At 45.4% G+C, this 27,580-nt stretch overlaps 1 protein-coding gene across 4 annotated transcripts in view; it reads right to left on the reverse strand.

Annotated features, from left to right (window-relative positions):
* Positions 1–1,387: 1,387 nt before the first annotated feature.
* The window catches only part of GPRIN3 (GPRIN family member 3), a 95,299-nt gene continuing 69,106 nt past the window's right edge, over positions 1,388–27,580 (reverse strand). For all 4 annotated transcript variants that reach the window (XM_054203484.1, XM_054203483.1, XM_054203481.1 and 1 more), the window contains exon 2: positions 1,388–9,710. In XM_054203484.1, the coding sequence (XP_054059459.1) occupies positions 7,163–9,601 (2,439 nt within the window). In that variant the 5' untranslated portion in view covers positions 9,602–9,710 and the 3' untranslated portion in view covers positions 1,388–7,162. The remainder of the gene's footprint in view (positions 9,711–27,580) is intronic.

Consider the following 27,580-nt stretch of genomic DNA (forward strand, 5'->3'; position numbering starts at 1 on the left):
GGTTAAAGAAGCAAAGCAGATACCTTGGGATGTAGTACTGCTGCTTGGAGAAAGCTCACGTCCTCAGCAAATCAGATGATGCATAAAGGTGAAGCCAGAATTATTGTTTATATATGAAGGCACTATCTCCCTGAAACTGCTATGTTAGATAATATAAAAACTGTGTCAGGTGTAAAACGTGCACTGGTGATTATTGGTTTGATAGGATGCTAGCTTGTTTTCTCCACTGGTTCTTTATCTGCTGGGTCAGTCCCCTGGGGGTGGGGGATCTCTAGGCTGTTTCCCTATTGCGGGAAGACTGCAGGGATGAAGTAGGAAAGGGAGACCTCAGTTTTCCTACCTACAAAGAGAGCTTGCCAACTGCGGCACACAGCTGAAGGAACCCAGCTACCGTAGGGAAACACGCCACTCCTGGCAGTTTGGGTTGAGGACTAATCTTTGGCAGCCGCTGGCACGCAGGAACCTGAACCATACGACAAGGAATCAAGCAAAGCTCATTAATAAAATACCCTGCGCGATTGCTCAAAGCACTGAGCAGTTACTTGAAGTAGCCTGAACCCTAGCAGCCAACCACAAGACAAAAGGAGTACAGAAAGACAGCAAAAGAAACAACTATTTTTGGGGAGAGGGCTCCAGCTTGGGGTGAGCAGCCAGAACATCCCTGGTAGCAGAGGCACCGTGCCACCACATCATCTCAGGGCCTGTTCCGCTCCTCTCCCCTCACCATAGGAAACAGTATGCTGAGGTGGGGTCCTTGTGTCCTTTAGCAGTAGACAGGCACATGGAAATACCATACCTGTAACGAGGCCAGATCAAAATACTTCACTGCCATCATCTGTTATCTTACAGTTTTTTTGCACTATGAGATAAAACTTAATTTCTTTTTTGGGGCATTTTCCTCCCCAGGTTACTCTGATGCTGATGCTCCAGCTTTGTGCGTGGTGTGCGGGCATGCTGGTGGATGGAGGTGACAATTTGCTACAGCAGGGTACCGCAGGGTTAAAATGCTGCCCTTTCCACCTCAGCTCCTGGGTTGCCGCGCTGGATGAATAACGTGCTGCCGTGTGGCAGCTGAAAGGCTGAGTGAATTCAAGCGGAAGGGTAGAGCAGCAGTCACCACAGAAAAGCCGGTGCTCGTGAGCAGCTGCGAAAAGGCAACAGCACTGACACAGAAGGAAGCAGACGGGTCTCTTCTCTGGCAGGCACAGCACGCGGTGGCTTCCACCGCATCGAGCTCTGCAAGGTGCCAGGTCTCAGGCCTGAATTTAGAAAACCCTTTGTAGCTGCTCCGTCTTACAGATACACACAGATTTAGCCAGAACGGCTAAAGTCCTTTCCTTTCCCATGTCAGCCTACAAACAGAGACCCAGAATAATTAAGACAGGTTCATTTTATTGTACTCAGCATGGAATCCAGGAGATGTAAAACAGCAAAACATTAAATTCCTAAGAGACTCAATCGGGTGGGTAACATTGCTTTAGTATCACTGCAAGACTTCTTCACATGCAAACTTCTGTTGGTACGTCTCGAATGAACGCCATGGTACACCTGGAAGCCTAATACTAGCTTTACTTTGTACAGTATATCACGTTCAGTCAGCGTAACTATAAAAATAATAAAGCCACAATAATATTAGTCGTCTTTAGAAGCCCCCAAGTTGGTTTTCTTCTGCTGCTGATTGATGCATGGCCATCATTTTTGTGGTGCTTGCAAGAGCCAGGAATTCATTGTTCACCCACCCTCTCTCCCTTTAACTCTGGGTAGAAAGTCCCAGCGTTTTTCAGCGTGCAACTGAGACCTCAACTTCAGAGTGCAGATGTGATTTTACGCACCACAAACACATCGATCTTTCTCTTCCATTTTATTGAAATTCTTCAGGGCAGTGTCTAAACTTGCACTTGACATACTTGAAACTATTGATTATAAACTGGGCTAAGGGAAGTGTTGTCAGGAGGACCCTCCAGCAGAAGGGTCGCCTGCTGTAGCAGAGCTGCTGAGAAGCATCTGAGACGTGTATTCTGCAGCAGACAACTGCTGGAAACTTTGCTGCCAGAATTGTCATTTATTTCTATGCCAGAGATGGTCAGTCTTAGCAGAAAGCTAACAAAAACTTAAGGTCTAGTATTTCAAACAGGACTCGGTTGATGTGATTCAAGTGTAGATTACCACAAAGCTCAGAAGCCAGTGTGCATCTCTGTACACCCCCGCTACTGCACTTTCTGTTGGCAGTCTAGACATGGAGGTTGGCCAACAGGTTTTTTTTTAGATATGGCTGTGGAAATGTTTTTAGAGACCAGATAAGGAGAAAATCCTTGTTTCTGTATTGCACAGTGATATAAACTTGCCTCAAACTTGTGGAAGATGCTAAACCTATAGCATTCAATCAGAAGGGCAAAGGGAAAAAACTGTCTTTGAGTATGGGTAATGCATGAGACCTGCATGCATGTACACCCTTTTTAAACACGGACACACGCACAGATAAGCTTACCTACAGCAAACTTTTTCCTGGAGGAAAAAATATTTCCTCTCTGTGTGATTTGGCTCAGTAATAACATAATTTTCTTCTTTAAAGAAGCCTGAATGATGAAAGATACATTTCACATCACAAAATCTTCCTTGTCAGGATTTGATGTAAAATCTGCATTATAAACTCTGGAATGGAAGAGGTGCTCAGGAAAGGACAAAGCAGATAAAACAATAAATCTCAGATTTTTTAAAAAAATGGATTATACTCATTTCAGTTTGTCTCACTTCAGTTGTAATACTTCATTCTTTCTTTTAAACATCTACACTGACTCAAGTGGGATAATTTATGCTCCTAAGAGAACATTGCAGCCATTTTAATGTACGAGACCTGACATTCAGGTCCATGGACCACCGCAGCATCCAGTAACTTCAGAGATATTTGGTAGTGTGCGGCATTTGGATAAGGATCTACGTGCACCTTTGGGATGACTGAAAATACTGACCACTCATACAGGCATTACAGAGTCAACAAAAAATAAACCGTCAGAGGTTGAGACATTACAAAAACAGGGTGGGGGGAAAAGAGGAGGTGAGAGTTTCTTTCAGACTGCAGCCCTTAACCTTCTAAGACCATGGAGCCTGACAATTAGTTGTCTCTCATTCAGAGCAGTCATTTCCATAGGCTGTGTATGAAAGACTTACTCTGTCTTGGTAGCCTTTTGCATTCATTTTCAAAAGGTGTAGAAGGACAGACATGGAACAAGACAATGGAGCTAACAAGCTAATAAAATTTATACTTTCACACAAACCTTGCATATACTGAGCTAAGTTATAAAACACTGGTACGGTAGATTCCATCAAGTTTCTAAATTGAAAACCAGTGGCAGCCAATGTGAATTTTCTATCAAATTCAACACTGATTTTCCGTTGGATTTCCACTTCTAACTTTAACACATCAACATGGTCATGAAATTCAAGATAAAAGCTAGTGTTATCTTTAGAGCATATATTCAACTTTTCTGAATCCCTTGAATATACTTCTCCAAAGTGTGCATTTTAGAAGCTCTTACGTGGTAGTAGCAGTAATAAACTGAGATTGTTTGCCTAGTGGTTTTGTTGAATCGTATTTGGATACATCTACACATACTAGCAAAACACACAGCCTTTCGAAATTTACTCTTGGGAATGACAAAGTACTTTCTGTTTTAAACCCTCTTTTTATTAACCCAAATGGATTTCCTTGGTTCTTAACCGTTCAACTAATGCAGTGTGATTCTGGGTCACAGGGCAGAGAAGAGCAGGGTGGTGCCACACAGATCATCTCCCCCTACCCTCTGCCTTACCACTACTCCAAGCACACTTTCGTTTTTGACACTGACGTGACACCAAGAACAGTCTTTCTTAGCTGCTACAAGACCACTCACACACATAATATTTGCTAATTGCTACCCAAAACACAGTTCTCTCTTGTTGCTGGTGAAAGATGCTTCATCCCTACAAGGATTCACATCGTCAGCTAGACATTGTACGCAGGAGAAAGCATAAATTACCAGTGTTAAACTAGTAGCAGGTTGCCCACAGTCTGCCCTGGCAAGGCGAAGTGAAAACCTAAAATATTTCGCATGTGAGATGCGCTGGTGATTATCGACTTGGGTTTGTGTGTTATTGCTTGGCTTCAAATGCATGCCTGCCGGACTTCTGCGCCCACCAGGCCGCACCACCGACATTTTGTAGTTCGTCTTTGCCCTTGTATCTTCCCAGAATACAAAAGCACAGTGCTCTGCTGACCACTACGGTTCTTCCAGCTATGCCCATGCAGTTCTTCAGACGCACCCACTTAGTAACTTGCCCGTTGGCGTTTTATGGTACATATTTATCAATGAAATTTTCCTACAATAAAGGTCATTTGGGGGGGGGGCGGGCAAGGGAGGTGTGGGTGGACCAGTTGGTGAAGACTCACAGCTGGAAGCAGCTGCAGGGAACCAGGAGAGATCTCCCGTTCCTCACAAAAAAAAAAAAAAAAGAGTTAATTCCAGTGCTGGCCCAGCACCCCGCTCATTCACTGCCGAGCCCAGTTTGGTCTCAACAAAGCAACTCATACCCATATGCTAGAAATATTTTGCAGAGCTTAAGCCAAAGGATAAAGTTCATAGAAATCGGTGAATGCGCGTTAGCCATTTATTCTCCTCTGGAAAAAAAATAATATAACAATCCATTTATATATCCAGACTGAGCATATTTGTAAAGGGATAGTTCGGAGTAAGCTGGCTTACAATGCTACAGCGAGGGGGACAGTGGAGAGAGGGACGCGAGCTGAGGCGAGGGGCACCGTTTTGCAGGAAGACGCTGGGCAGCAGCTAGCAAAGGAGGGGGCAGAAGGGAGGCGAAAGGAGCAGCGCAAAGCCTTAGACCTGGACAGGACACAGCAAACATCACGGACAACTCCGGGAACCTCTTCAGGGCTGAAATGGACACAACGTGGGAAGAGACACCGAACTTGTCAACTAATCTGACCTAATGAGACTGCCAATATCAATCCCACACAAAATTTCACAGGAAACTCACATCTCAAACACTGCTAGGAAGGGGATGGAAACAGTACTAACAGAAAAAAGGTAGGTGACTTTCCTCCTGGTAGGCAGAGGTGGGAACACACTCTCTAATGTGGTATTTCAGAATTAGCAATTCAGCATCAAGTGGGAGAGGACTTGAAGTAACGCACAGAAATGCAACAAGGACATGCCATAACGCCCCCAAAAATACACCAGAGGAAAACTAGGAGTCAGTTCAGTACTACACCTAGGGGCAACACCTTTCATTAAGCTAGGTTAAAATACTATATCTTACAGTATTTTACCTCTCTGCTGGGGAAAAATTGCCCCAAAACAGCTGCTTTGAAGGCTTGGCAGTTGATATACTCAAAAAGTCTGGCCTCCTAAATAAAAGGGGACCATCTCAGGTCTGCTTCACAGAAAAAAAAAAAAAGAAAAATTCTATTAATACTCCTTTGCACTATGTAAACCTGTAAGATTTACAGAGTAAGTTGTAAGAGTACGATCCACAGAGTAAAAGTCAGGTGTGTGGTACTAGAGACAGAAATAAATTATCATCATGATTCATGAAAAATCTTTAATGGAATAAAAATAAGCCCTATTTAACTCTAGTACTCTGCAGGATTACAATATCCAAATCCTCAGTGCTTTGCAGGATTGAAACTAAATTTTCTACAAACTGCAGGAGTTCCCCAGCCTCCCATCATGAACTCTAGCAGACAGAATAAAAAGCTAGTGGGAAACACATTTCCCAGGTTGAAAAATATTATTAAAGGTGAGAAACACGACCAACATACATTTGAGGCATTATTGTATACCACACTTCTAGAGAAACAGTCACTACGCTACCTTTTATTAGCAGTTTCTACAACTTTTCTAACATTAGAAATACAGCAAAGATTGTCTCAAGATTTCAGTACTTCTGTAAAGTCAATGTTTCAAGTTAACAATATAATGTTTTATAATATAGAGAGCATTAGGTAAAACAAAATATGCACAGGCTAAATAAATGGTATTTGGTTTATGAAAGGCAGCAAGAAAAGCACCAAAATACTGCAAAAAAGATAAGAGTTGGCTAAGGACTTAAAGGGGAAAAAAAAAAAAATCAGCGTAACACACTAGACGTGTAGGCTCATGGACCCAGGCGCACAGGATAGCCTGCTCCTACAGGAAAATGCTACTGTGCATCTCTGGAGAGAGAAAAAAAAGATCCACATCACTTTAAAGAGTGACTGAGAGGAGAGGTGCTCAGCGCTGCGGGAGGCTGGGAGCAGGGGCTGCTCACCCCGGCTGAGGAGCCAGAATGGCTCGCTGCTTTTGAAAGACTTGGCTGGAGCATCACAGCGCGAGCGAGGGCACTGTCCTGGCGGATGCGGGTACATCTACTGATGTGCCCTCTCGTGCCTCACCTGCTCGTACCTTAAGCATGGCTGATGCAGGGGAGGAAAAGCCCACAGATTGTATTCCCTCTCTCACCTCTCCTTCTAGCCATCAAAATCCCATCGACTTGACTTCTCCCAAAGAGAGCCTTGATCCTCACCCTTTGCCTGGTTCTCCATTTCAGCGGGAGGGGAGGACCTGGCTCTCTGGGGCTCACATGAGAACGGTGCCCCACAGTATCAACAGAGGTGAGACTGCTCAGTGATCGACGTCCATAGCCTTTTCACTGACTTGCCTCAGCGTGGGTAACTTACACACCAGGAAAGTTGTCTTGCGTTAGGTCTTTACAGCTGTTGGACCTTAGTTTCACCTCGCTCAGCTTTCCCCAGCCCACCCCTCTGTATAAGACATCGAGATGCACACAAATAACTTCCCATAATAATTCTGACAATCTCTCTGCTTCTTGCTTTATCAGAAGGTGCTGCTCTCCCTGCAGCAAGATGGCAATTTAAATTTGTGCTTTTGCTAAGTGCCTAGCTTTTCATCTGACAGTAGTCGGGATGGGGGCATCATGTGGAAATACACCAGCTGTGGCAATAGTAACGACGTGACGGAGCGCATGGCTAGTCAGAAAACAAAGGGGAATAATTTTCCACTGTTGCTGCATCACAACCCCAATAACAGAACTGAACAGCAGGACTTGAGACTTGAGGGGAGGGATTCTCTCTACCACCGCAGACACATACGCACCCCTGCAAACCATGTCAGTCCAACACAGAAGAGGGAGCAGGTCGGACGCAGCAATTAGGACGCCTAAAATTCTGCAGCATGGACTGGAACACATTGTGCTGCCTCCCTTTCAGTTTTTTATTTGAGGATGTATCCGAGGAAATGGATTTCCGAGTCTGACTGTTCTGGGCCCGGATCAGTTTCTCGTGTTCCCGTATTTGTCTCTGTAAGTGGTTCTGGATGGCAATTCCCAGGGATTCTGGATCAAGGGAAGCACCGTAAACCTCCCACGTCATGCCCTGCTCGTCCCAAACAACATCCCTGACGTGCTTGGACTGCTTCACCTGCACTTTCGCCTCCATGGCTGGGGTGGGATGCTTTTTGTTTTCCCCTAGGTTTGGCAAGCCCTGATCTGAAGCAGGAATTGCTGCTGCGTGAAGCTCGCGTCTGGGCTCCTTGGCCTGGAGGCCTTGCTGCTGGGGAGCTGCTGATGCCTCCAAGGGAGGGGGGAGACATGTAGGGCTCATACTCAACACAGGCATCAGTCCTGCCTGCAGGCTCTGGCCACTGACCATCTGTGCCGGGCCAGCATCTCCCTGGCCTCTGCTCTCCTTTTCATCTGCACCCCCCGAGCACGCCTTTACGCGGACAGTGGCAGGTTGGCTGCTGGCATCCATCCCGTCTTTAGGATCAAGCACCACCGAGTTTTCTTCCTTTAGTTTTACCACAGATTGACTAGGAACAGCCTCCCCTTGACTCGCACCTTTACTTTGCACAGGCTTTTGCTCAGAGCTGCTCTGGACCTCCTTCTGCTTGACTTCACTGTCTGGGCTACAGACTGAAGGTAACCTGCTGCTTCCTGCATCATGGACAAGATCTCGCACGTTGTTCTCGGTTCCTGGGACAGCGGCAGCAGAAGCGGTGCTGGCTTCACCAGCGCCAGCACCAGACCCAGACTGTGCTGGAGTCTGGTTACTGGAGTCACCTGCAAGCTGCTCAACTGGGATGGGCTTTGGTGGGACTGGAGCATCCATAGGCAGCCGAGCAGCATCCTTGCCATCAGAGGCCGCACCAATCATTTCAGCATTCCCCACAGATGTCCCCTGGGAGGTAACAGCTGCAGAGGAGATGGGGAGAACAGGTTTTGCATTATCTGCTGACGCTGGAGACACCACATCAGATGGGACCCCAGGCAGTTTGACAGGCTGGGTTTGGGCTGAAGCAGTCACAGCTGTAACAACAGTCAATTTTGACATACCAGGAGAACATGGGGACTTTTGTTGCAAGGATAAACTGTCAGTAAGTGCAGACTGGCTCAGCCCCATTCCTCCTTGGTAAATTATGTGCAGTTCTTCCTTCTCCTCTGGAGGAGGATTCCCTTTTAAGAAGGCAGCAAGGATGCTGGGACTGGTGGAGGCTGATTTGCTCTCCACACTAGCCACAGCCTGAACCTCAGCATCTCGCCACGTCCTGCTTACTGCTTCCTGAGTTAAAGAGCCGCTCTCCGGCTGAACCGTCATTGTACCCGTTTCTCTGAATTTAGAGAGCTGTGTGGGGCCTGGACTCCCCGGCTCAGTGTCTGCGTTGCGTACGGGATGCGGACTCTCATGGCTAGACTGGGCTGGTGCCTCTCGTGGCTGGAAAGGCTGGTGCCTCTCGTGGCTAGACTGGGCTGGTGCCTCACTGCTCTGCACCACTTCAGTTTTATCGGTGGGATGCAACTGTACGGTGCCCGCAACCCCGCTTTTTGCCTCTGAAATGGTCTGTGGGTCTGTCCCCAGCTCAGCTTCGGTGTGCCTCACTGGCAAGGCCGACTGACACACAGCAGAACCATTTTTTCCTGCTCCCCTGTCTTTTTCCCCTCTTTGCAGAAGGTTTGCCTGAGAAGTATGGCAGGACTCATTAGCCCTAATAGGGTCACCGGGGGAAGAATAATTTAACACCTCAAGTGCTGGCTGATCATCAGTCCCCTGAGGTTTCAAGGCAGAGTCATCCATCTGCGTCAGGGAGCTCGTTTTTGCCTGGCTGCCTTGCACAAACTGCCGGGAGCTCTGGGGGGCTGGCATCATCTCCAGCCCCTGCCCCGCCGAGGGGGCTCCTGCTGCAGATGGGGCTGGGGCTGCCAGTCCCTGGTTGCCCGCTGGCTGGGAGCAACCGGCAGGCTCTACAGCTGCAGGACACCCCTCCGCAGCTTTGCTGGCCAGCCCAGGAGGGATGGCTTCCTGCTGGCTAGCATTGTCCTCGCGGCATTGCTCGCACCCCTGCACGCCGGCAGCCGCCGTGCATTTCAGGTCGAACAAGCAAACTCCAGCAGAGCCGGCTGGCGTGCACGGGAAGCCATTGCTGGCCCTCTCTCCACTGGGTAGTTGGGGCTGGTGCTTAGCAGGCTGCAGATCTCCCAGGTGGTCCTCCTCTGCAGAAGCTGTGGCCAGGGAAAGCTTGGCAGATCTCAGAGGATCTGGTACAGTACCCATGGACTGCCTCCCAGATGTCGTTCGTCTTCAAGTTCTCCTTGGAGTTTTCTTGCCAGGTGGTGGGTACAACAGGGCTGGCTGTTGGCAACAGGCTTCCCGTAAAGCTAATCTGTTAATAAAAGAAACATAGTGTTAGCAGCAGTCAGATTTAAGAAGAAAAAGTACCCAGAACAGGTTGATTTTCTAGCTTGGAGAGAAATACTTGCAGGCGAGGGGGAAAGTGATGCACCTGATTCTGCCTAAAAGTCACATCAAAGACACGGATTTCAAGAATCTCACAATTCCAAGCTCTGAATGGAGAAGACAATATTAGGGACAAAGCAACAACAGCTGTCCTGTTGTTGATACATTAATGAAAACATAATGACATGCCAAGAGGGAGGAAAAAAAAAGAAATATGAAGTGAAAGCAGGGATGAACGGGAAGGGGTGCAGGCTTCGTGTAGAAGTTTGAGGTCACAAAATAAACTCACTGTGATAAAATCCTCTAGCAAGCCACCTGTGTAAGGAGAGGCGCTACCTTGCCTGTTGTGCCTACGGTAAGAAGAGATCCAGTTCCCTCAGGATCCACTCTGTGACCTGAGCGGATCCCACACCTTCATTGACCACCAGTTCCCCCTTCTTCTCATGGAGACCACTCCTCTAACTCCACTACCAACAAGGACATGCTCACAGTGGGCAACGGGTCAATTCAGACTAATGTGGATGAACCCAAACCTCACTGGTGAAAGGAATATGGAGGGACGGCAACCTGCTGGGTGGTGCAGATAAACACCAAGGGAAGCTACTGCACCATACAGCACCAGGGCTATGCACATACTAACTGCTTTCACATTTAGACCCTCTCAAATAATTACAAGGAAGCCATCTCGATTGATAAATGGAAGCACAGATGATCCAGAAATCAATTTACGAGCAGGGGGCATGAAATACCTCAGCACCGCAGAACAGGAGGGGCCCATGCCTTACACGGTGAAATACGGGGGAGGGATTTTAAGCAGGTGGAGCAGAGTTATCCAGGTTGAAATACGGCCAGGACTGCAGAGAAACCGTCGCTTCAAATAGGAGGCGATCTCCAAATGTGCTTGTTGGCTGGGCTTTCAAAAGGACTTAGCACTGCCCAACTTGGATCCTGCTCGAGGTCAAAAGCTGGATCCATGTCAGTGTCAGGAGAGCAGTGGTGGCCAGTGATGAAATCGCACTCCAGCCTTCTTTTAAATCGCAGGCTACCTATGCTTTTCTAAAAGGCTTTCCCTAGCGTATGCTGCCAGCAAAGCACGGGGTATGAGACTTGTGAGACACCCTGAACATTTAGGTTTTTGTTAACCAGAGGGAAGATGCTGGGAAAATTACTATACCTCTGCATGCCCATGTCTCTACAGGCACACAGTGGGGTCTCCTTTGCTACATTACTTGGGAGACGCTCCTGGAAGGAGCTGAGCTGTGCTCAGCTGTTCCACACCCTCCCTGCCTGCTAGTAAAATCAGCAAAAGCCTTTTCCAGCAAACATCCCTACTCTCCTGCCTCCTTGCAGCCTGAACGGCAGCAGTATAACTCCCTTTCTGTAAAATTAATCCTAAATTTTTCACCTTAGGGTACTGAAAGAGCAACAGGAGAAAAACGTTCAATGAAAGGAAAATGAAAACAAATATGGCCAGCCTATTTTTCTAAGAAAAGGAAAATGCTGCAACTTATTTCTTATTCATTGAGCTTTACGTCTTCCAGATATTAATAATTTATTAGTTTTATACTATCTCTTTGGGCTTTGTCCAACCACAGATACACACAGGCTGCTGGGTTAAGCCTGGGAAACTGTGATCCTGCCCCTGAAGGATCCCCAGTTCCTCAGCTGCAATCTGTGACAGCAGCCCTGCATCACTCCAAAAAGGCTTTCCAGCAAGCCTAAGGATTGCTCAGCTTTGAGAGGTACTGAGTTTATGTAAACCAGACTGCAGATCTGTGGAAGTTTATTACTGCCTACAAGATGTCTCCACTTCATTTTGTGCTCACTTCAAAGCCAGCCAACCTAGTCCTGAAGGAAAGGAGAGCCGCTCCAAGTTCACGCTGTTGTGCTATGACTGAACGTCTAATGACCGTGAGGAGAGGAGCAGATGGTTTTGGGGATCTGTTTGTCTAACTTCTATTACTCTCTTCTTTCCTTTTCCAAATATCCATGCAAACCAAACCAATATATACAGTTGGGCAGGTCACATTTCTTTCTTTACATCCACAGTTTATTTAAGAACTAACCAAATAATGGAACAAAACCAACCCCCAGTTTTAGGATGAGATGTACTACTTGGTGAACCATTTCAGAAGAAATAAAGATGGCAGAGCAAATCTGTTTGGCTCTTTGGCATACAAAAACTGTGAAAGGCAATGTGCACGCCAGAGCACTGTCTTTGACTCATACCCACTCAACGGGGGAACGATTCCGAATTTTTCAATTAAGTAAATTAGTTCTGATCTGAACCCCCACATGAATTCCCTCCTTCTGTTTAGTGCTTTTCACCAGCATCACAAGAAACACACTTTTAAGCTACTGCCAATTGAAAGTGATTCTGCTACTGAGCCCTCGACATACAATGCTGACAGAGGAAATTCTCCCCCCAAAAGCCCCGCACGGACCCATTTTCTGGTGTGGGATAACAGAGCATAATCCAGACATTTCACTTGGCCCTTGAACGTGGGCTGGGGGGCTGGGTCAGTCATTCTACTGCTTGGGACAACTCTGAAAATGAGTTAGTTTATGGGAATAAGGTTTTTATAAAGACTTTGTTGTCAAAGTCATGGAAGCTATTTTCTTCTTAGAATCTTTACTAAGCCATCCTAATGACAAGAGCCAAAGGCACTGTACTAGTTTAAATAAATGCGGTAATTTTTGACAATTTTGACAAATTTGCTCTTTCTTAAGAATTAATAAAAATCAGAATGAAATATAAGTCCTATGCAAGAGAAAAGCAAGCAAATCCAACTAACTACAGAATTTGAAAGGCATTTTTTTTATTGTTGGCGTCTTATTTATGACTATTATCTCATTTTTCTTATTGGAGTCCTATTATATAGGAGTGAAGAACAACACTGGGACCTGTGGGCAACACCATTCAACTGCCAAGGCAGTGAGGACTCCAACCGACAAGCAACACTGACCTAGAAGAAACAGAAATACAAAAAGGACAAAAAACATGCCAAAACAAATCAAGATCACTGATGAATTTTTCAAGTGTTGTATGCCTGACCTGGAGCAATCATTCAAAATTTTCTTTAATCAGGAGGTGAAATGAGTATCTCCACAAAGGTCAAAATCAATTTTAAGTAATAAGAACAGATTTTCTACACCAACACAGTTCTTCACTTAGTCTTTCAGATCAAATTAGTCTGCCTGACTGTGCCAATCTTATCTCAACACAGAATTTTTCTGGACCTTTTGCAACGAGGTCTATGTTTGGCTTATATGGTTTGGGAGAGCTCCTGCATGGCCAGCAGGCCTTCATGGACTCTTCTCACTGAGTAGGTCTTCTTTGTGTGCTTTAAACAAACAAACAAAAAAGCCACCAAAACCCCAAACCTCAAGAAGTTTCCAGGCAACTCAATGCTGACAATGCAAAATAACAGTCCTGTTTATTTCAGTAGCACCCATCCCCTGATAAAACAACACAACAAATTTCCCTCTTGCTGCTTATGAGAATGTCAACAAAACTAGAAAGTCTGTATGTTTAATAAAACAAATGAAGAATTTTCCAGGAAATTCCAGCATAAGAGTCTGCCTCCCATTCCCTCTTGAAAAAAATCTGAAAATCTGCAAAAGCACAAATAAGACTGCCAGCATCTCCATTTACCCTCAAGTTTAAAAAGAATTTAAAACCAAATAATGAAAAACAATTAAAAAGCAGCTCCCAAACTAATCAAGCACCCCCTCCCCAGTTGTGTATTCACATCAGCTTTCCATTCCTTGAGCCCCCCGCTCTTGGAGCCCTCTCTTCACCTTTGTCTCTACGAATGGAAGAACTGAACATCTGTTCTTAACAGTTCTAATCTCACCATATGATCTCTCAGACCATAACTAAAATCATCGTACAACTGCATGGGTTAAGATAAACAGATAAACATCTGCTGAAGCAGGAATTCAGCCTCCCTTCTCGTCCACCGATCCGAGGAAAAGACATTGGTACACTAACTCATATCAGAGCACTGAATATGTAGATCGTGAAGCACATTTCTTTAAATTTTAAACATACATATGCACTTGCATCCTTCTAATTCTGCACCCAGCTTTTTTTTTTTTCCAGCTCATTAAGTTGTTGTTCTCTGTAAACACTGTGACTCCCTCTTTTTAGCGTCAAAGGGTGTTTGTTATTCTGTTTGTTTGTGAAAAATTTGCTTCATGGGTTATTTTCTCCTAATTATCTGAGGGACCGAAGACCGGCACTACAAATGAAGGACTGCACAAACCAAAGACATATTCATTAAAATACAAAAGAAGTTGCCTGAAGGGGTAAGATATTAGATACACACAGCTTCCATCTTTTGACATGCTTTGGGATGCTGACAGGAGGCAGACGCTTGCACTACAATCACGGGGAAGCAAGAGGTGACAGGGGATGCCCACAGATACCTTGCATACACGCGGTTCCCACAAGAGACGGGGTTGGCATTTCAAGGAGAACGTGCACGAAGTCCCACTTCCCCTCCGACACCTGGGGACAGCACATGCTAGTGCCGGCCACACCTGCAAACACCGCAGGAACCCGCGCCAGAGACAGAGCGGGAGGTGGACGGCAGAAGCAACAAGTTTGACACCACGGGGCTGCAGCACCCTCTCTGCAGATGTTATGCAAAGCGGGTGACTGTATGTGGTGTTTTGCTTTTGACTGGCCTCTGGTGAGTCAGTGGGAAGAACTGCTGTAACACTTTAGCAGACACTGCAAAATACCTATTTACTCCTTCACTATCCCATGAACCGATAGGACTTTAGTCAGCCCAGACGGACAAAAGCCTATTGCTAGAGTGCTTTCAGCACAATAAGGTGTTTTCTGCCCTTTTTCGCTATTCACCTTTTTCTGTTGCTTCTTGATGCTTTTCTGCTGCCTTAAACTTCAACTCACCTCGACTCCGCTCATCAGCTGAGCCCATCCATCATGGTATCTGAGCACTCTTTCTGCAGCATCTGGGCTCAGGGCTAGCTGTCACAGCCCCGCTCAATAGTATGAAGGTCATACTAGTTCACACCTGAAGCCTCGTTTGGCTCTATCACATCTGCCTTGAGGACAGAAACAGGGCAAGATGTGACAGATGGTATGTGTCTTATTTGTGCGTTCACTATCACGTTCCCTTAAAAGGCTGGTTGGGTCAGTCACACCCCTCTAGAAGGAGAAGGGAAGACAGCTCAGCTCGATGGGCTGATGCCCATGGGGGCAAACGCTGGAGAGGAAGCTAAGAAGGAGCTGGAACATGGCAGCCCCTGCAGGGAGCATCCAGCCAGGCACCAAGGGTGACAGGAGGAATCTCCCAGGGGCTGGAGAGGACCGGGCAGTCTCAGGCAGCTCGGGAGCCCCTGTGCTGGCTGCAGCCCTGCCCAGGAGCGAGGGGATGCCTACAAGGACTCGTATCTTACCTGTTTATTTTTATTCTTCACTATATTAAAAATCACATTTCTAATGTGTGAGTTTTTAACTCTAGGTGTGTGAGGGTTTATTTGAAAAGCTTTTCAGTTATTATTGTTATTTTTTTGGGGTAGGGACTTTTGCTTTAGGAGAAAGTTTTTGCTTCTGAATTTTGGAAGGCTCTGGCCAGCCTGAAGTCCTAGCACACACACAGACACAGATCCTCTGTGTGCCCTTCTCTCTCCTGACCATCAGGATTTTAAGTATTTTCTAAATTGAAGGATACCCTTTAATCACCTTTGGAAATGAACGCGCATCTATATATGAAACCCCTCTGCATATTTGGCCTATATGAAATGCTGTGGCGATACACGCATGCATGCCCCATGAGAAAAGGGCCTTTGTTCATACAAGCCTGCTAACTGAGAGTCTAGGACACCAGTTTTAATATTACAGCAAACCCCAAAGCACCCCCTCCGCACACCACCCAGCAAAACCTCACAGCCCCTCCCTAAAGCCCTTCCCAGCACCTGCACCAGAAGTGCTTTTTTAACCACCCGTGACGCACGCCGCAAGACTAAATCAGCTGAAACTACCAACTGAGGCTACACAAAACAGCCCCCAAGAAAACCCAGCTCCTGCCAGGGCTGTCGGGGCACAGCCTGGCTCCTCACCGCACCTCGCAGCTCTTCCTCCTGGATGCCGAGCTGCAGCCCGCAGCACCCAGCGGGTCTGCTCACACAGGTGGCAAGACACGATGTTGAAAGATGGCAAAGGTGGCAGGAAAAATGGGAAACGAGTCCAAAAGGAAAAAAAGAGGGCAAGTACTTAAGAAGAATGTCAGGCTCTGCTTGCCCTTGCTTTGTAATGGTAACAAACCAAGGAAAATTGGGTGAGAAATCAAGGGCAAGATGCACTGCTGTTTTTTGACAAAAAAGAGATGCCTGCCAATCAGCCTGACAGCTACTGGAGATTTATCTAGCAATATTTTGTACAAGCTGAAGAAATTTATTTTTCTGGTTGTTGACTCCTCTCATTTGCGTCTCTCTGCCAGGTACAGTTTTTAACTTCGCGAAGCACAGGGTATGGGAGCTCCACTTTAGGAGAACAAAGTTCAGCTTAATCTGCTGCCCACAACCTGCATATGAGAAAATGGGTTAAGCCAGACCTACCAAATGGCACAGTGGCCTCTGGGCATAGTTCAAAGCAAACTGCTCTGCATCTTCCTTCATTTCACTGACCTTTTGACCTACCTTTAAGTACGCCCTTCCAAGAGGCCACAGTAACCTTACTGCGAATGATATAATCTACTCAATTAGATGCAAAAGCCATTCTGATTAATTTTAAATACACTTTTAAATTTAATATTTACAATATTTTCTTACTGCAGCATGCAGATAGCATTGTCGGATTCGTGTTTCTGCAGGTAGCTCTTGCACATGCTCTCTTTAAATCTATGCCTCTCTCTGCTCCCTAGACTCTTGCTGAATTCCTGGGAGTCCAGAAAGCGCGGTGTCCAGAGGGCTGCAGAAGAGGCTCGCCCAGAAAGAATCTCTCTTAAGTACTCTCAGGTACTTAGCAGTGAGCACAAGGGATCATCTATCTATAGTTTTGGTACTTCAATGTTTATCCTAGTTTAGAAGTAAGCACCAGTCACTATGATGTCTAAAGAACAAAGTTAAATGTGTATCAAGAAGTTTCGTCTGGGACACGGTTGAGGCATCAAGGAATGTACCTAACCTTGAGTAGGATGTGAAACGAAACACTGCGTCTCATGTTCTTTTCCAGTTGCTGACTTAGACATAAGATACCAAAATATAACTTCTGGAGCAAATTCAAGCCAAAAGTGTACCCCAAACCAACCCTGGGTAATTATGATGCTAAAATCTGTGTGTGAATAACGAGCATGCTAATCAGGTAACCTCCCCAAATGCTTTAAACGTGAGCTTAGATGCATATGTATAGTTAGGAGTGGCGAATGAACCATTATTCACCAATCAGATGTATTTTATCATTATAAACATCGGGTGGTTTGAAACATGAGGTCTGCTGGCTGTTGTTAAATGCCCGGCACCCAGTTCTGCAGAACTGAAATAAAAACAAACTTCTCGACTCCGTGTGTTGATTGGTGCTCACACACTGGGTGAAGAACCCTCATTTAGGGACAACTCCATCCCTAGCATGACCCCAGGATGGCCAGAAAAAGTGGTACCGGCATGAGCAGCGTTAGACTGGTACAAAAAGAGTGCACCCAGGAAGGGCTTGACCAGATTTGGGTACACCTCTGCTCCAGCTTCAGGCTGAAATGTGCGAACCAGGCCAAGTCCCATGGCTGCCTGAGTGAGGACGGTGCTGACAAGCTCATCCAAGAGTCTGGGCCTGTGAGCTTGAGCAGGACCTTGTCCCAACACGGTCCAGCGACACATGTGCACCTCAGCAGTCGCCCAGGGACAGATGTGTGGGAATATCTGCAACTGGCAGATATTGCAAATGGCAGGCCCATAACCATGCATGAATAAAAACTGAACGATGACCAAGCCTGATTCAGCTTTACTGTCCTGCTGGCAGCAGAATAATTAGTTACCCTTCAATTAGAAAGATGTCCATCTAAAAGGAAGTATGACTGCAGCTCTGCTCTGAGATGGGATGTTCTAGCCTGTGTCCCATCTGTTCCCTGTAGGCAGCGCCTGTCTCCCCCCAGCCCGGTGACAAGCAGCAACCACCATGTCCAGCTCCAGTGCCTGTTCATGGAGCCCTGACGGGAGCCCGAGTGCCCTCACCACCACCACGATGTAAATTTCTGCGTGCATGTAAGCTTCCCTCCTGCTCGCATTTTGCTTTTAACCTCTACCAGCAAGTCATTGTATCAGAAGAGATCGCAGTGTCTTTTTCTATACCCTGATGTTTCCAGCAACCACAGTCACACAAGACCCTTTCACTCAGAGGTTCTCCAGCAGCTGGCTCTGCTTAAAGAAGTTCAAAGCTCACCTCCTTCTCCCAGATAAAAAGGCTCTTCTGGGGGAAGCTGAGATCCTCATGTAATCACAGCCTCTAGAATCTCTCAAAAGAGCCCCATGCATGGTCAGAGGGGGGTGGCGTGGGAAGGAACCACAGGAGGGCTGGGTGGCAGTCTGAACATGCACCACACCCTTTTCCCCACACCGTCCCCTCCTCTACCCCATGTCCCTGTCCTGCCCCTCTACTTTCCCACTCAGCTCACGCTCCACTGTGCTCCCGAGCGTCTTCCCTGCGGGCAGAGATGGGTCTTGGGCAGCAGCACGGGGCTGCCAAGACAGTCTCTCTCTTGGCACGCCTCGTCCCAGGGTTACAGCACCCGGCAAAAAGGCTTTCTTTGGAGAGGTGTGTAAGTATGTGAAAGTCCCCGCTGAACATCGGGCTTGCTGCAGAACACCGCCAAGAACCCGTCAATCTTTCTCCTCCAAGGTGAAAGGGAAGGGTAAACGGCTTCATGAAAACAGCCAAATCAAACAACAACTACACCGACCGGCCGTCAGCTGTAACAGCTGCATAAGCTACAGCGACATTCCTACCTCATATCCTTGGCCACCCTAGAGGGGACGTGACATGTGGATAAAACCCACAGGGATATATATTTTATTCCTCTTTCTTTTTTTTTTTTTTATTTAAACTTGCATGTTATGTTTAGCTTCATCATTTATCAGCACATTTTTTTTAATTTCAGTATCCGACACTGGAAGTCACTTGTAAGGAAATGCAGCCTGACTTTGAGGGTAAGCCACATTTCAGAAGGAACGTCGGCGCGCATGCTCTTGACATGTGCACATGAGAGGAAACCAGCCACCTGCTGTCCACATCAGGCAGGTGACTCCATTTCACATACCTCACTGCCACATTATTTTTCTTCAGCTTATTATTGAGTAAAAACAAGAAGTGGTGTTTGACGGATGTGAAGAGGAGGGTTGTATTGACCTTTCAAACACCACTTCCATGTTTGATGTTGAAAGCAAGAGAATTGCCCATCAACCAAGTGGGAATGTCATTCCTTATCTAACCCACTATCTTCTTCAGTCTGATAAAAGCACGATAAAAAATCTAACCTCTCATTAATGCATTTCATGCAACTGAATGCATTTGAACGTTGACAGCTGACAAACAAAAGCCCTGGTTTTTGAGAGAGCAATTTAACAATAGCCAACAATAAATAGATTTTTCCTGCACAACAATGCCAACGTGACTTCATTATAAAGCAGAGCGAGCATCTTTAGCGGTGAAAGCATAATGCTGGCTTAGCACCCACGCCATTCTTGCTTTCTCTGCTAAGACTCCCAGTCAAGGAGCAGCAACCAGGATGGTGAGGTTTATGTGGACATCCATCTACTGGGAGCTGGACCAAGACCAAAATCACATTTTGTGTGGTCAGGAAAACATAACTACTGCTGAGTAGGTGTGTTTTGGAAAGGTTGGGTCTATGGGACAAAGGATTTTATCTAACATGATTTCAGCTCCTCAAAAGCAAATTTCCTGAATTTCATGATGACCACCTCCTCAAGAACATTCCCCCAGCGCACTGAATGCAAACGCTAATCACATGGCTGAAGCAGCCTCAGTAACACCCTAGATAATTAGGCCTGATTTGCTACTGACTAACCATATTATTGGAGCCCAAAGAAGTGTATTGTAGCAGTACTTTTTTTTTTTCTTTTTTTTTTTAAAAACCAACCTTGCAAGTGAGGAAATTTTGCCTTGGAAGAGCTGGTAGCAGAAGGAATATCTTTTACATAAGGTAAAACCCAACAATAATGTTTAACTCTCACATACCATCTGAAAAACTAATTTCTCCTCATATATCATATTATTTTAATGAAGATGTTAGGCTCAGTATTAGAGAAGGCAATAGATCTATACATAACTGGCACCTGGCAAAGGACATATTCGTTGTCATTTACATGCATAATCCAAATGGCAAAGAACTACTCCAAATGGCAAGTAATTAGAGAAGAAGGATGCAGAGCCTAACCAGTCATTACTGTAACAGAAATTTGCCGTAGCGTGTGATTAACCTAAGAAAGGCATGATGATGATCTCACCATGTCTGCTGTTGCCTCCTGGCTATCAGAAACACAACTAATGTGAATAAAGAGGCTAGCAGCCAAAACAGCTATCACTGTGGCATTTTTTTTTTAAAAAAAACCAGCCAAAAAACACAACAGGTAAAAATATCTTGCCTTCTTCCTGCCACCACCTCAGCAGTTGCTTCCTGTTTCTTCACATTCTCACTGCACTCCGCTGCTGTCTGCCATTGACAATAAAAGCAGTAAAAAGAACAAAATAATCTCCTTAGTAAACCACCTCCTGCTAAACACCTTCTCAAAAAAACAGGAGAGGAATCGCTCTGTGCTGGGCCACTTTTTGTCTGATGTATTGAGGCTCTGCAGGAAACCAAATGGCTGCAGGTTGGAAGCCTTCAGCGTTCAGAGATAAAATCAGAGCAATTCAGTGATGTCTTCACAACGGCAGTAAATGCTCTTTGGAGAGCAATGACTCAAACCTGTACATCCAGCTAAGGACTCTAACCTGCTCACCTCAGTCACTAGAGCTTACAATACGACTTCAGTGGGACTGCTATGTGAAAAGCTGTCATCTCAGTCTCAGACTCTTTTCTTTTTCTGTACTTGAGGCTGTATGCTTTATTTTGTTAAACATTGATCCCCATGGAATGGGTCCAAACCAGAGACCAGAGCCTCATTTGTGGTGTTTTTTTTGGTTTGCCTTTTTTTTTTTTCTTTTTTTTAAATTGATGAAGTACTGCATGTGGGACGTGGGGAAAGCAGGAGGTGCTAACCAACCAGGGACAGGACAACACCGCATGGCAGGGGGGTTGGAACTAGATGATCCTTAAGGTCCCTTCCAACTCGAACCATTCTATGACACATCCTAAATGTCACCTTGCAAATACAGGAAAAACAACACTTGGACTGTGGATAGTCAGTGACACCACCATTCTTTATATCCAGAAATGATGGAACAGCCTAACCCTATGCACAGCACTGCAGCCACGTGAGGGCTTCCAACCACTTGGCACTAATGAAGGCAAATGCTAGATAGGAACACGTTGGTAAAATATTACACCTCCAAACCACACCATTTCTTCTTCAGTCTCCACCCAGAGCTGACAGATGATCTTGAAAGACATATCTGAGAAACCTCCCAGATGACAGAGACTGCCACCATGGCAGATGTGATCAGGTCAAATTGAGAGAAACATATTGTTCTGGATCTTGGCTTGAGAAAGTGAGGAACTGGCACCAATACCAACTCATCAGTAAAAATCAACTCCTAAACCTTACCTCACTAACTTTGAGTCCTGAAATCCACTCTATAACCAGAGCACTCTTCAGGACAAAGAGAGACTCTTAAGTCTCCTCCATCCACCACATGGATGTGCTTGAACAAAGAGACTGGAGTACTGTCCCTGGGTGAAGAAGCCAACTCAGTCACCAATTCACTCTCAACACCTCCGCCTTCCTGCAGCAAAGAAAAACACCAACAGCTGTGCTCTGCGATGGCATATTTTAGGAACAACTCATTATTTGCAGTCTATTCCACAGGTGTCTGATGGTAATAGCTTTTCAGAGTTGCCCTTGCAGGCAGCCCAGGGCTGTAAAAATCTCTCGCACTAACAATCATGGGAACTATCCTCCCTTCTATTAGAATTGTGTCCTAACAATGGCTTATTCAAAACATATATTTTTATCCTTAGATTCAATGTGCTTCTATCCCTCCAGCCCCAACAAAAGGGACCAAGGTACTCAGCTGCCTGCAGCTTTTTATGCTGTGTTTCAAATGTGGATTTTCACAGGCTTACAAAAATTGCATTCTCTGCTTCTGAATTCTTAAAAATCACAATGCTCATAAGACAAATCGCTATTTAGCGTCTGACACCTGGGAAGCCCCATCTGTGTCAGAACCAAACTAAAACCAGAAGTACTTCCTCAAGACAGCAAATATTAAAGAGATAGTAATGTCAAATCTGGAACTAGTTCTATAAAACATGGTGGAAACAGAGACACAGCATGTCTTATTTTATAAACCCTTTCAAACCTAATAATAATATTGGGAGTCAATTACTGGCGTCATCATAAGCCAAAGCTTTGCCTGTTGCGATATGGCACAGCCGTATCCATACCCTGGACCTCTGCCTTATCCATACCAGATGTATGGTCCATACCCTGCAAGGCCATGATGGCTTGTACCAGCTAATGGGACATCCCCACTCCTGTTGAGGGCTGAGATGTTCCGGAGCTAGCAGCCAAGGTTTACACTGAGCCTAATGCTTGGTATACCTCTTCTCCTCATTTCTTCTGCATTTAAGCATATTTACATTGCCATTTATCAGGTGACTGAAGCAACACACACCGTGGGGGAGGCACTGGTAAAAGACATTAACTTTGACTTGAATTACCGTCCCTCAGGATGATTGCCAAATTAGTTAATGAGTATAATTAGCATTAATTAAAATGACGGCTCAAACAAGATCTATCACATCTGGGTTTAGCAAAGTCTCAGGTTTACTGAAGCCGGCTGCCTCCACCACCTGGCCAAGCTCAAACCAGACAGCCCCATGGGCAGCGTGACTGGCCCTTGCTGTGGCAGCTATCCCTCCAGCTTACCTTCACGAATGGTGAAGCTACAAGCTCCTCAAGATACATGCAGCTGTTTCACGGTACAAAAGCAAAACATGCCCCCAAGTATTCGAAAAAAAAAAGCAAAAAATACCCCAAAAATGCAGAAATGTGGCAATTCCAAGCAGCTACTGAGTTTATCACCTAATGCCCAGCTTCTCACATCAGGCTGAGTTCCTTTTTACTCCTCTTCGGAGCAGATTTAGCTGCCCTTGCTCAAGCTGCCAGCATATTTAACCTGCAAATCTCAGAAGTGAGCTGAGGTCAGGCTGTACCTTGCTGGAACACAGCTGTGAGCGAGCGGGGCCGCACGATAGCTTTGTCCTTGTTTTTAAGTCAGCTGGAGTGGAAGTTGGCAGGGTGTGAAAGAGGATCATTCACAGCTTAGGGCTTAATTGTTGGGCTCACACTGAACATAGATGCCTCACGCACAGAGGCATACTTGAAGGAGTGAGAAAACACATGGCAACCTTAGAGCCAGGACGAAATTCCAGGCAAGTTGGTTTATTTCTACACAGAACCTTCTTGAAGGTAAGCATTAGGTACTTCAACCAGTGATCTGACAGCTGTGGATGCCCAGTAGGCTTCCTATGACCATTTATTTTTATTGACATCCTATTTATGAATACAATTTTTATTACCACAAACTATGCATACATACGTGATGGCAGACAGACATACATATACACATAAAATCTGATATATACTAACATAAAGATAGTCATCTAGCCTAATCTGCATGATTAAAGCTAGGCACTGAAATCAAAGATTCTCAAAAGTGCTGAATAATCAGAAATGCCAGGAAAGGTAGTCAAAAGTTGCTCAATATCTTTGAAAATACAATCTCTCTTGTTCCTGCTCTTCTCCAAGAAATGCCAGAAGGCACTAACATATTCTGCCACTTTGCTGGATGCCACATGTCTGCACAGAGATACTAAACATTCACAGCTTAAGCAGGCAAGATACAGAGCAGAGGCAGAAGCCAGTACCTTTTTCTGCCTCTTCTTTAGAAGCTAACACAGCTGAATATCACAGAGAAAACTATGCAACAGGCAGCGTCTAATGCCAGTGATTTAACTGCAGAAAAACCTTTCTCCTACATCTCATCATCTACTACTAAAAACTCGTTGCAATCATGGGCGCAGGAATCTGGCTTTAGAGATCCACCTCTGAAACGTTACCAAAAAATACTCAAAGGGCTGTCTCCCCTTGCTGCATTACTGCCATACAGCAAGTCCTAAATCTATAAAGAGGTGAAGCAGACTGGTACCTCTGTTAAAGCACAAGCTAGAAAACCAGACAAGTGTACAGAAGATGCTGCTGCCAGCATTTGTGAAGAAAAAACACCCCACAAAACCCCAAAAGCACCACCTTAAAGCTGAACAAGCAAAGGATGTTACTGACCTAGGAAGGCCAGCCACCCAAGAAAAGTACTTGCAACCACTGCAGATCTGTAAGTGTTCATACAAGGAGGTAAGTGCTTTTGGAAAAGGCTCTTTTAATGCTCTTGCTCTGCAGAAAGCTCGGGCAGGGCATGGAATCAGATGGGATGTGAATGTTTGACAACAGAGAGGAGGACATCCAGTGTGAACAGGGCAGCAGGTAATGAGATACTGAGCAAGAGACTCCACTCGATTATCTTTTTTCCTTCTTGTGAGTTGCTTCTTTTGCAGAGGGCAAGGCTGGCAATTTGTTCTTAATGACCCTTCCTATAAACCTGTACACTGTGTGCTTGAGCAAGGGGACTCAGAGCAGACCAAGAATGAGTGGAAGAAGTACGTGGAGAGAGAGGCAGATTGGGTCAGAAGGTCAAGTAAGTCCAGGCTACAGAGCTAGGAAACTAAGAGCAATTTATCAGGTCTTCCTTGTATGACCATCTTACCAAAAACTCAGGCTCCACTGCAGGACACTTGGCTGCATCTAAGGTGAGGAGCCTGCACCTTCCCCTTCATCCCCGCTCAGCTGCTGGTCATAAATCATAGAATGGTTCGGGTTGGGAGGGACCTTAAAGACCAACTAGTTCCAACCCCCCTGCCATGGGCAGGGACACCTCCCACCAGACCAGGTTGCTCAAAGCCCCATCCAGCCTGGCCTTGAACACTTCCAGGGATGGGGCAGACACAGCTTCTCTGGGCAACCTGTGCCAGTGTCTCACCACCCTCACAGCAAAGAATTTCTTCCTAACGTCTAATCTAAACCTCCCCTCTTCCAGTTTAAAACCATTACCCCTCGTCCTATCGTTACATTACCTTATAAGGGTTCCTCCCCATTTCTCCTATAGACCCCCTTTAGGTACTGGAAGGCTGCTATAAGGTCAGCACAGTCCAGGTAATTGCTACAGCTTGATCCTTACTACCTCAGCTCTGTTCACTCTGCTCCCTCATCTATTTATTAACAACTCTAAACCCCAAGCGTGGGCAGCCACAGGAAAACTGTTGGGTTTCTTCTACTCCAAGTCAACAAGAAAACATTTTTGCAAATGCAGATTGCCACAGGAGGTTGTTCGAGAGAGACAGATGTTTGGTTAGCACTGCAGATGGGCTGGAAAATCCCCCATCATCACTTCAAAAACTCTCACTCTTTTCCTTTCCCAGGAGGGCAAAAAAACCTGTATTTTTTTCCCCTAGCATGCGGATGCTTTGCCCTTTATTTTCAGGGAAATGCTGCAACCCTTGGAAATTCATTAGCCTCCTGGTCTTCTCTCTCAGCAGCAACTAGATCGAACCGCTCAGATGTTGAATTTCAAGGTTAGTGTGCCTCAGTCCTACATTTCTCCCACAAAATTGGAGAATGAGGCTTAATGCTGATCCTGGGAACACCAGCCTTCTCCCACGTGGACTCAGTGACTTTATTCCACCTGTGAGACTGACCTATGTCTACAACAACTGCTGAGTGAGTTCTGGCTGGGTAAGAAGGCAGGAGGGGGTAAGAGGGGAAGGTAAGAGCTACTCTTTCAGAAAAAAAGAGGACGTGCAGGAGAAAGTAAGTTGTTTGGTCCACGTGATGCAGAAATTTGTTGGCCCTCTGCCTCCTGGACCTCGGCTTGAATGCTCTTCCAGCACTGATTCCCCATCTGTCTCTTACTGCACGCTCTTTGCCAAACCATTTCACAGCTTCATATAGCTCAAGGCCAGGAAACTGTTTGTAAGAAATAGATATTTTTAAATCATGTTTTGCACCATGGTATAGCACCCTTTTGAAGGACAATTTTAACACTGCTTCAGTATTTGTGATGGTGACCATGTTCATACTTCTTGCTACCTCACGTTGCATGCTCAACTTGAACATCCTAAGCATTGCTCAGTTTTTCTAAGCCTCTGATGGGTATTTTTTCCCCCCACTTCCTGATTTATTTTTTCTTGGTAATCAGTTAGGTCTCTCTGATGGGTATTTTTTCCCACTTCCTGATTTTTTTTTTTTTTTTTTTTGGTAATAGGTTAGGTCTCTTTCGATGGGCGACTAACAGCAAACTATTCAAAAAGCTGCTCTCTGACTATACAGAGAGTATTTTTCTGTGTATAGGGACATAAAGAGCAAAAAAAGGAAAGCTAAGAGACTTAACTAAAAAATGCATATGTGCAGAAGGGGAAATCCCATTTTCTGAAACTCTTTTCAGTCACAAACAGGAAACCCTCTCTCAAGAAAGGCAGAGTTAGTCATTAAGTGTATATGACCGATTCACCACTTCAACTGTCAGCAGCGAACAATTTCAAATCAAGATTAGGTCACTACGGGAGACTTATCCCAGTTAAATTCTGGTCATGGAGCTCAGCTCAGGGGTCCATGGATGAAATTCCACATGCAACACAAAGAGTCAGCCTTCAACAGGGGGATGGAGAGATGGAAGAATATTGCATTAATTCAAGGGGTAATATATATTTTGATGCGCATTTCTTCTTCAATATGCTCTCCAAAACTAAGGTAACGGGTCCACCCTAAACCACATTTAACTGTGTCTTTAACTCCACTGTGCAAAAGCTTTGCGAGAGCCACTATATGGTCTGGTAGAAAACAGGTACTTTTACACTCCTGTTCCCATTCAAGATATAAGGAGAAGATGAATCATTAATCACTCATTAAAAAGGATCAAAGAAGCAGCAGCACGCCTGAAAAGTAGTGATCAGGAAACTTCTTTCTGCAACCAGACACAGAACTGAGAAGGTCATGACAAGACCTATTCAGTGTCTTCTCTTCTGCAAATTTTCTACCACTGGTCTTCCTTAAATTCAATGCTAGGAAGCTACTGCAACAAACCACTGCATTCAAAACTTCGGGCTTGAAACCTTCGGCACAGCACACTGCATCCATACAAAGCACACTGGAGATGGATTCCAGATTTGCAGAAGCCCTGGTACGATCAAACTTTTAACTCTTGGGAATTAAAGTCTTGCCACACCGTTTATGGTGGCAACGTCACTCTGTTTAAGCCAGGAGTATTTCAGGACTGTAGAGGACAAGGATTTTAAAGGGCATGCTACTGGCTGGCTGAAGTACCACAGCTAAATATTCTGTTCATTCATCTCTACCTCATCTGCCCTAAGTTCATTCTGAATCAGCTGCCTAAGATAGGATGACTGAAAGGATGATGTTGTTTGGCTTCATGTCAGAATGGCAGCTATCGTGTTTAGAACAATTCATATCAATTTAATATCTCTGGTTAGATACCTCCAGTAAAAAGCCAAGTTTATACCTCATATAAACTACAGCAGCTCC

Source organism: Rissa tridactyla, chromosome 5 (assembly GCF_028500815.1).
Source record: "Rissa tridactyla isolate bRisTri1 chromosome 5, bRisTri1.patW.cur.20221130, whole genome shotgun sequence".
Classification (NCBI taxonomy): domain Eukaryota; kingdom Metazoa; phylum Chordata; class Aves; order Charadriiformes; family Laridae; genus Rissa; species Rissa tridactyla.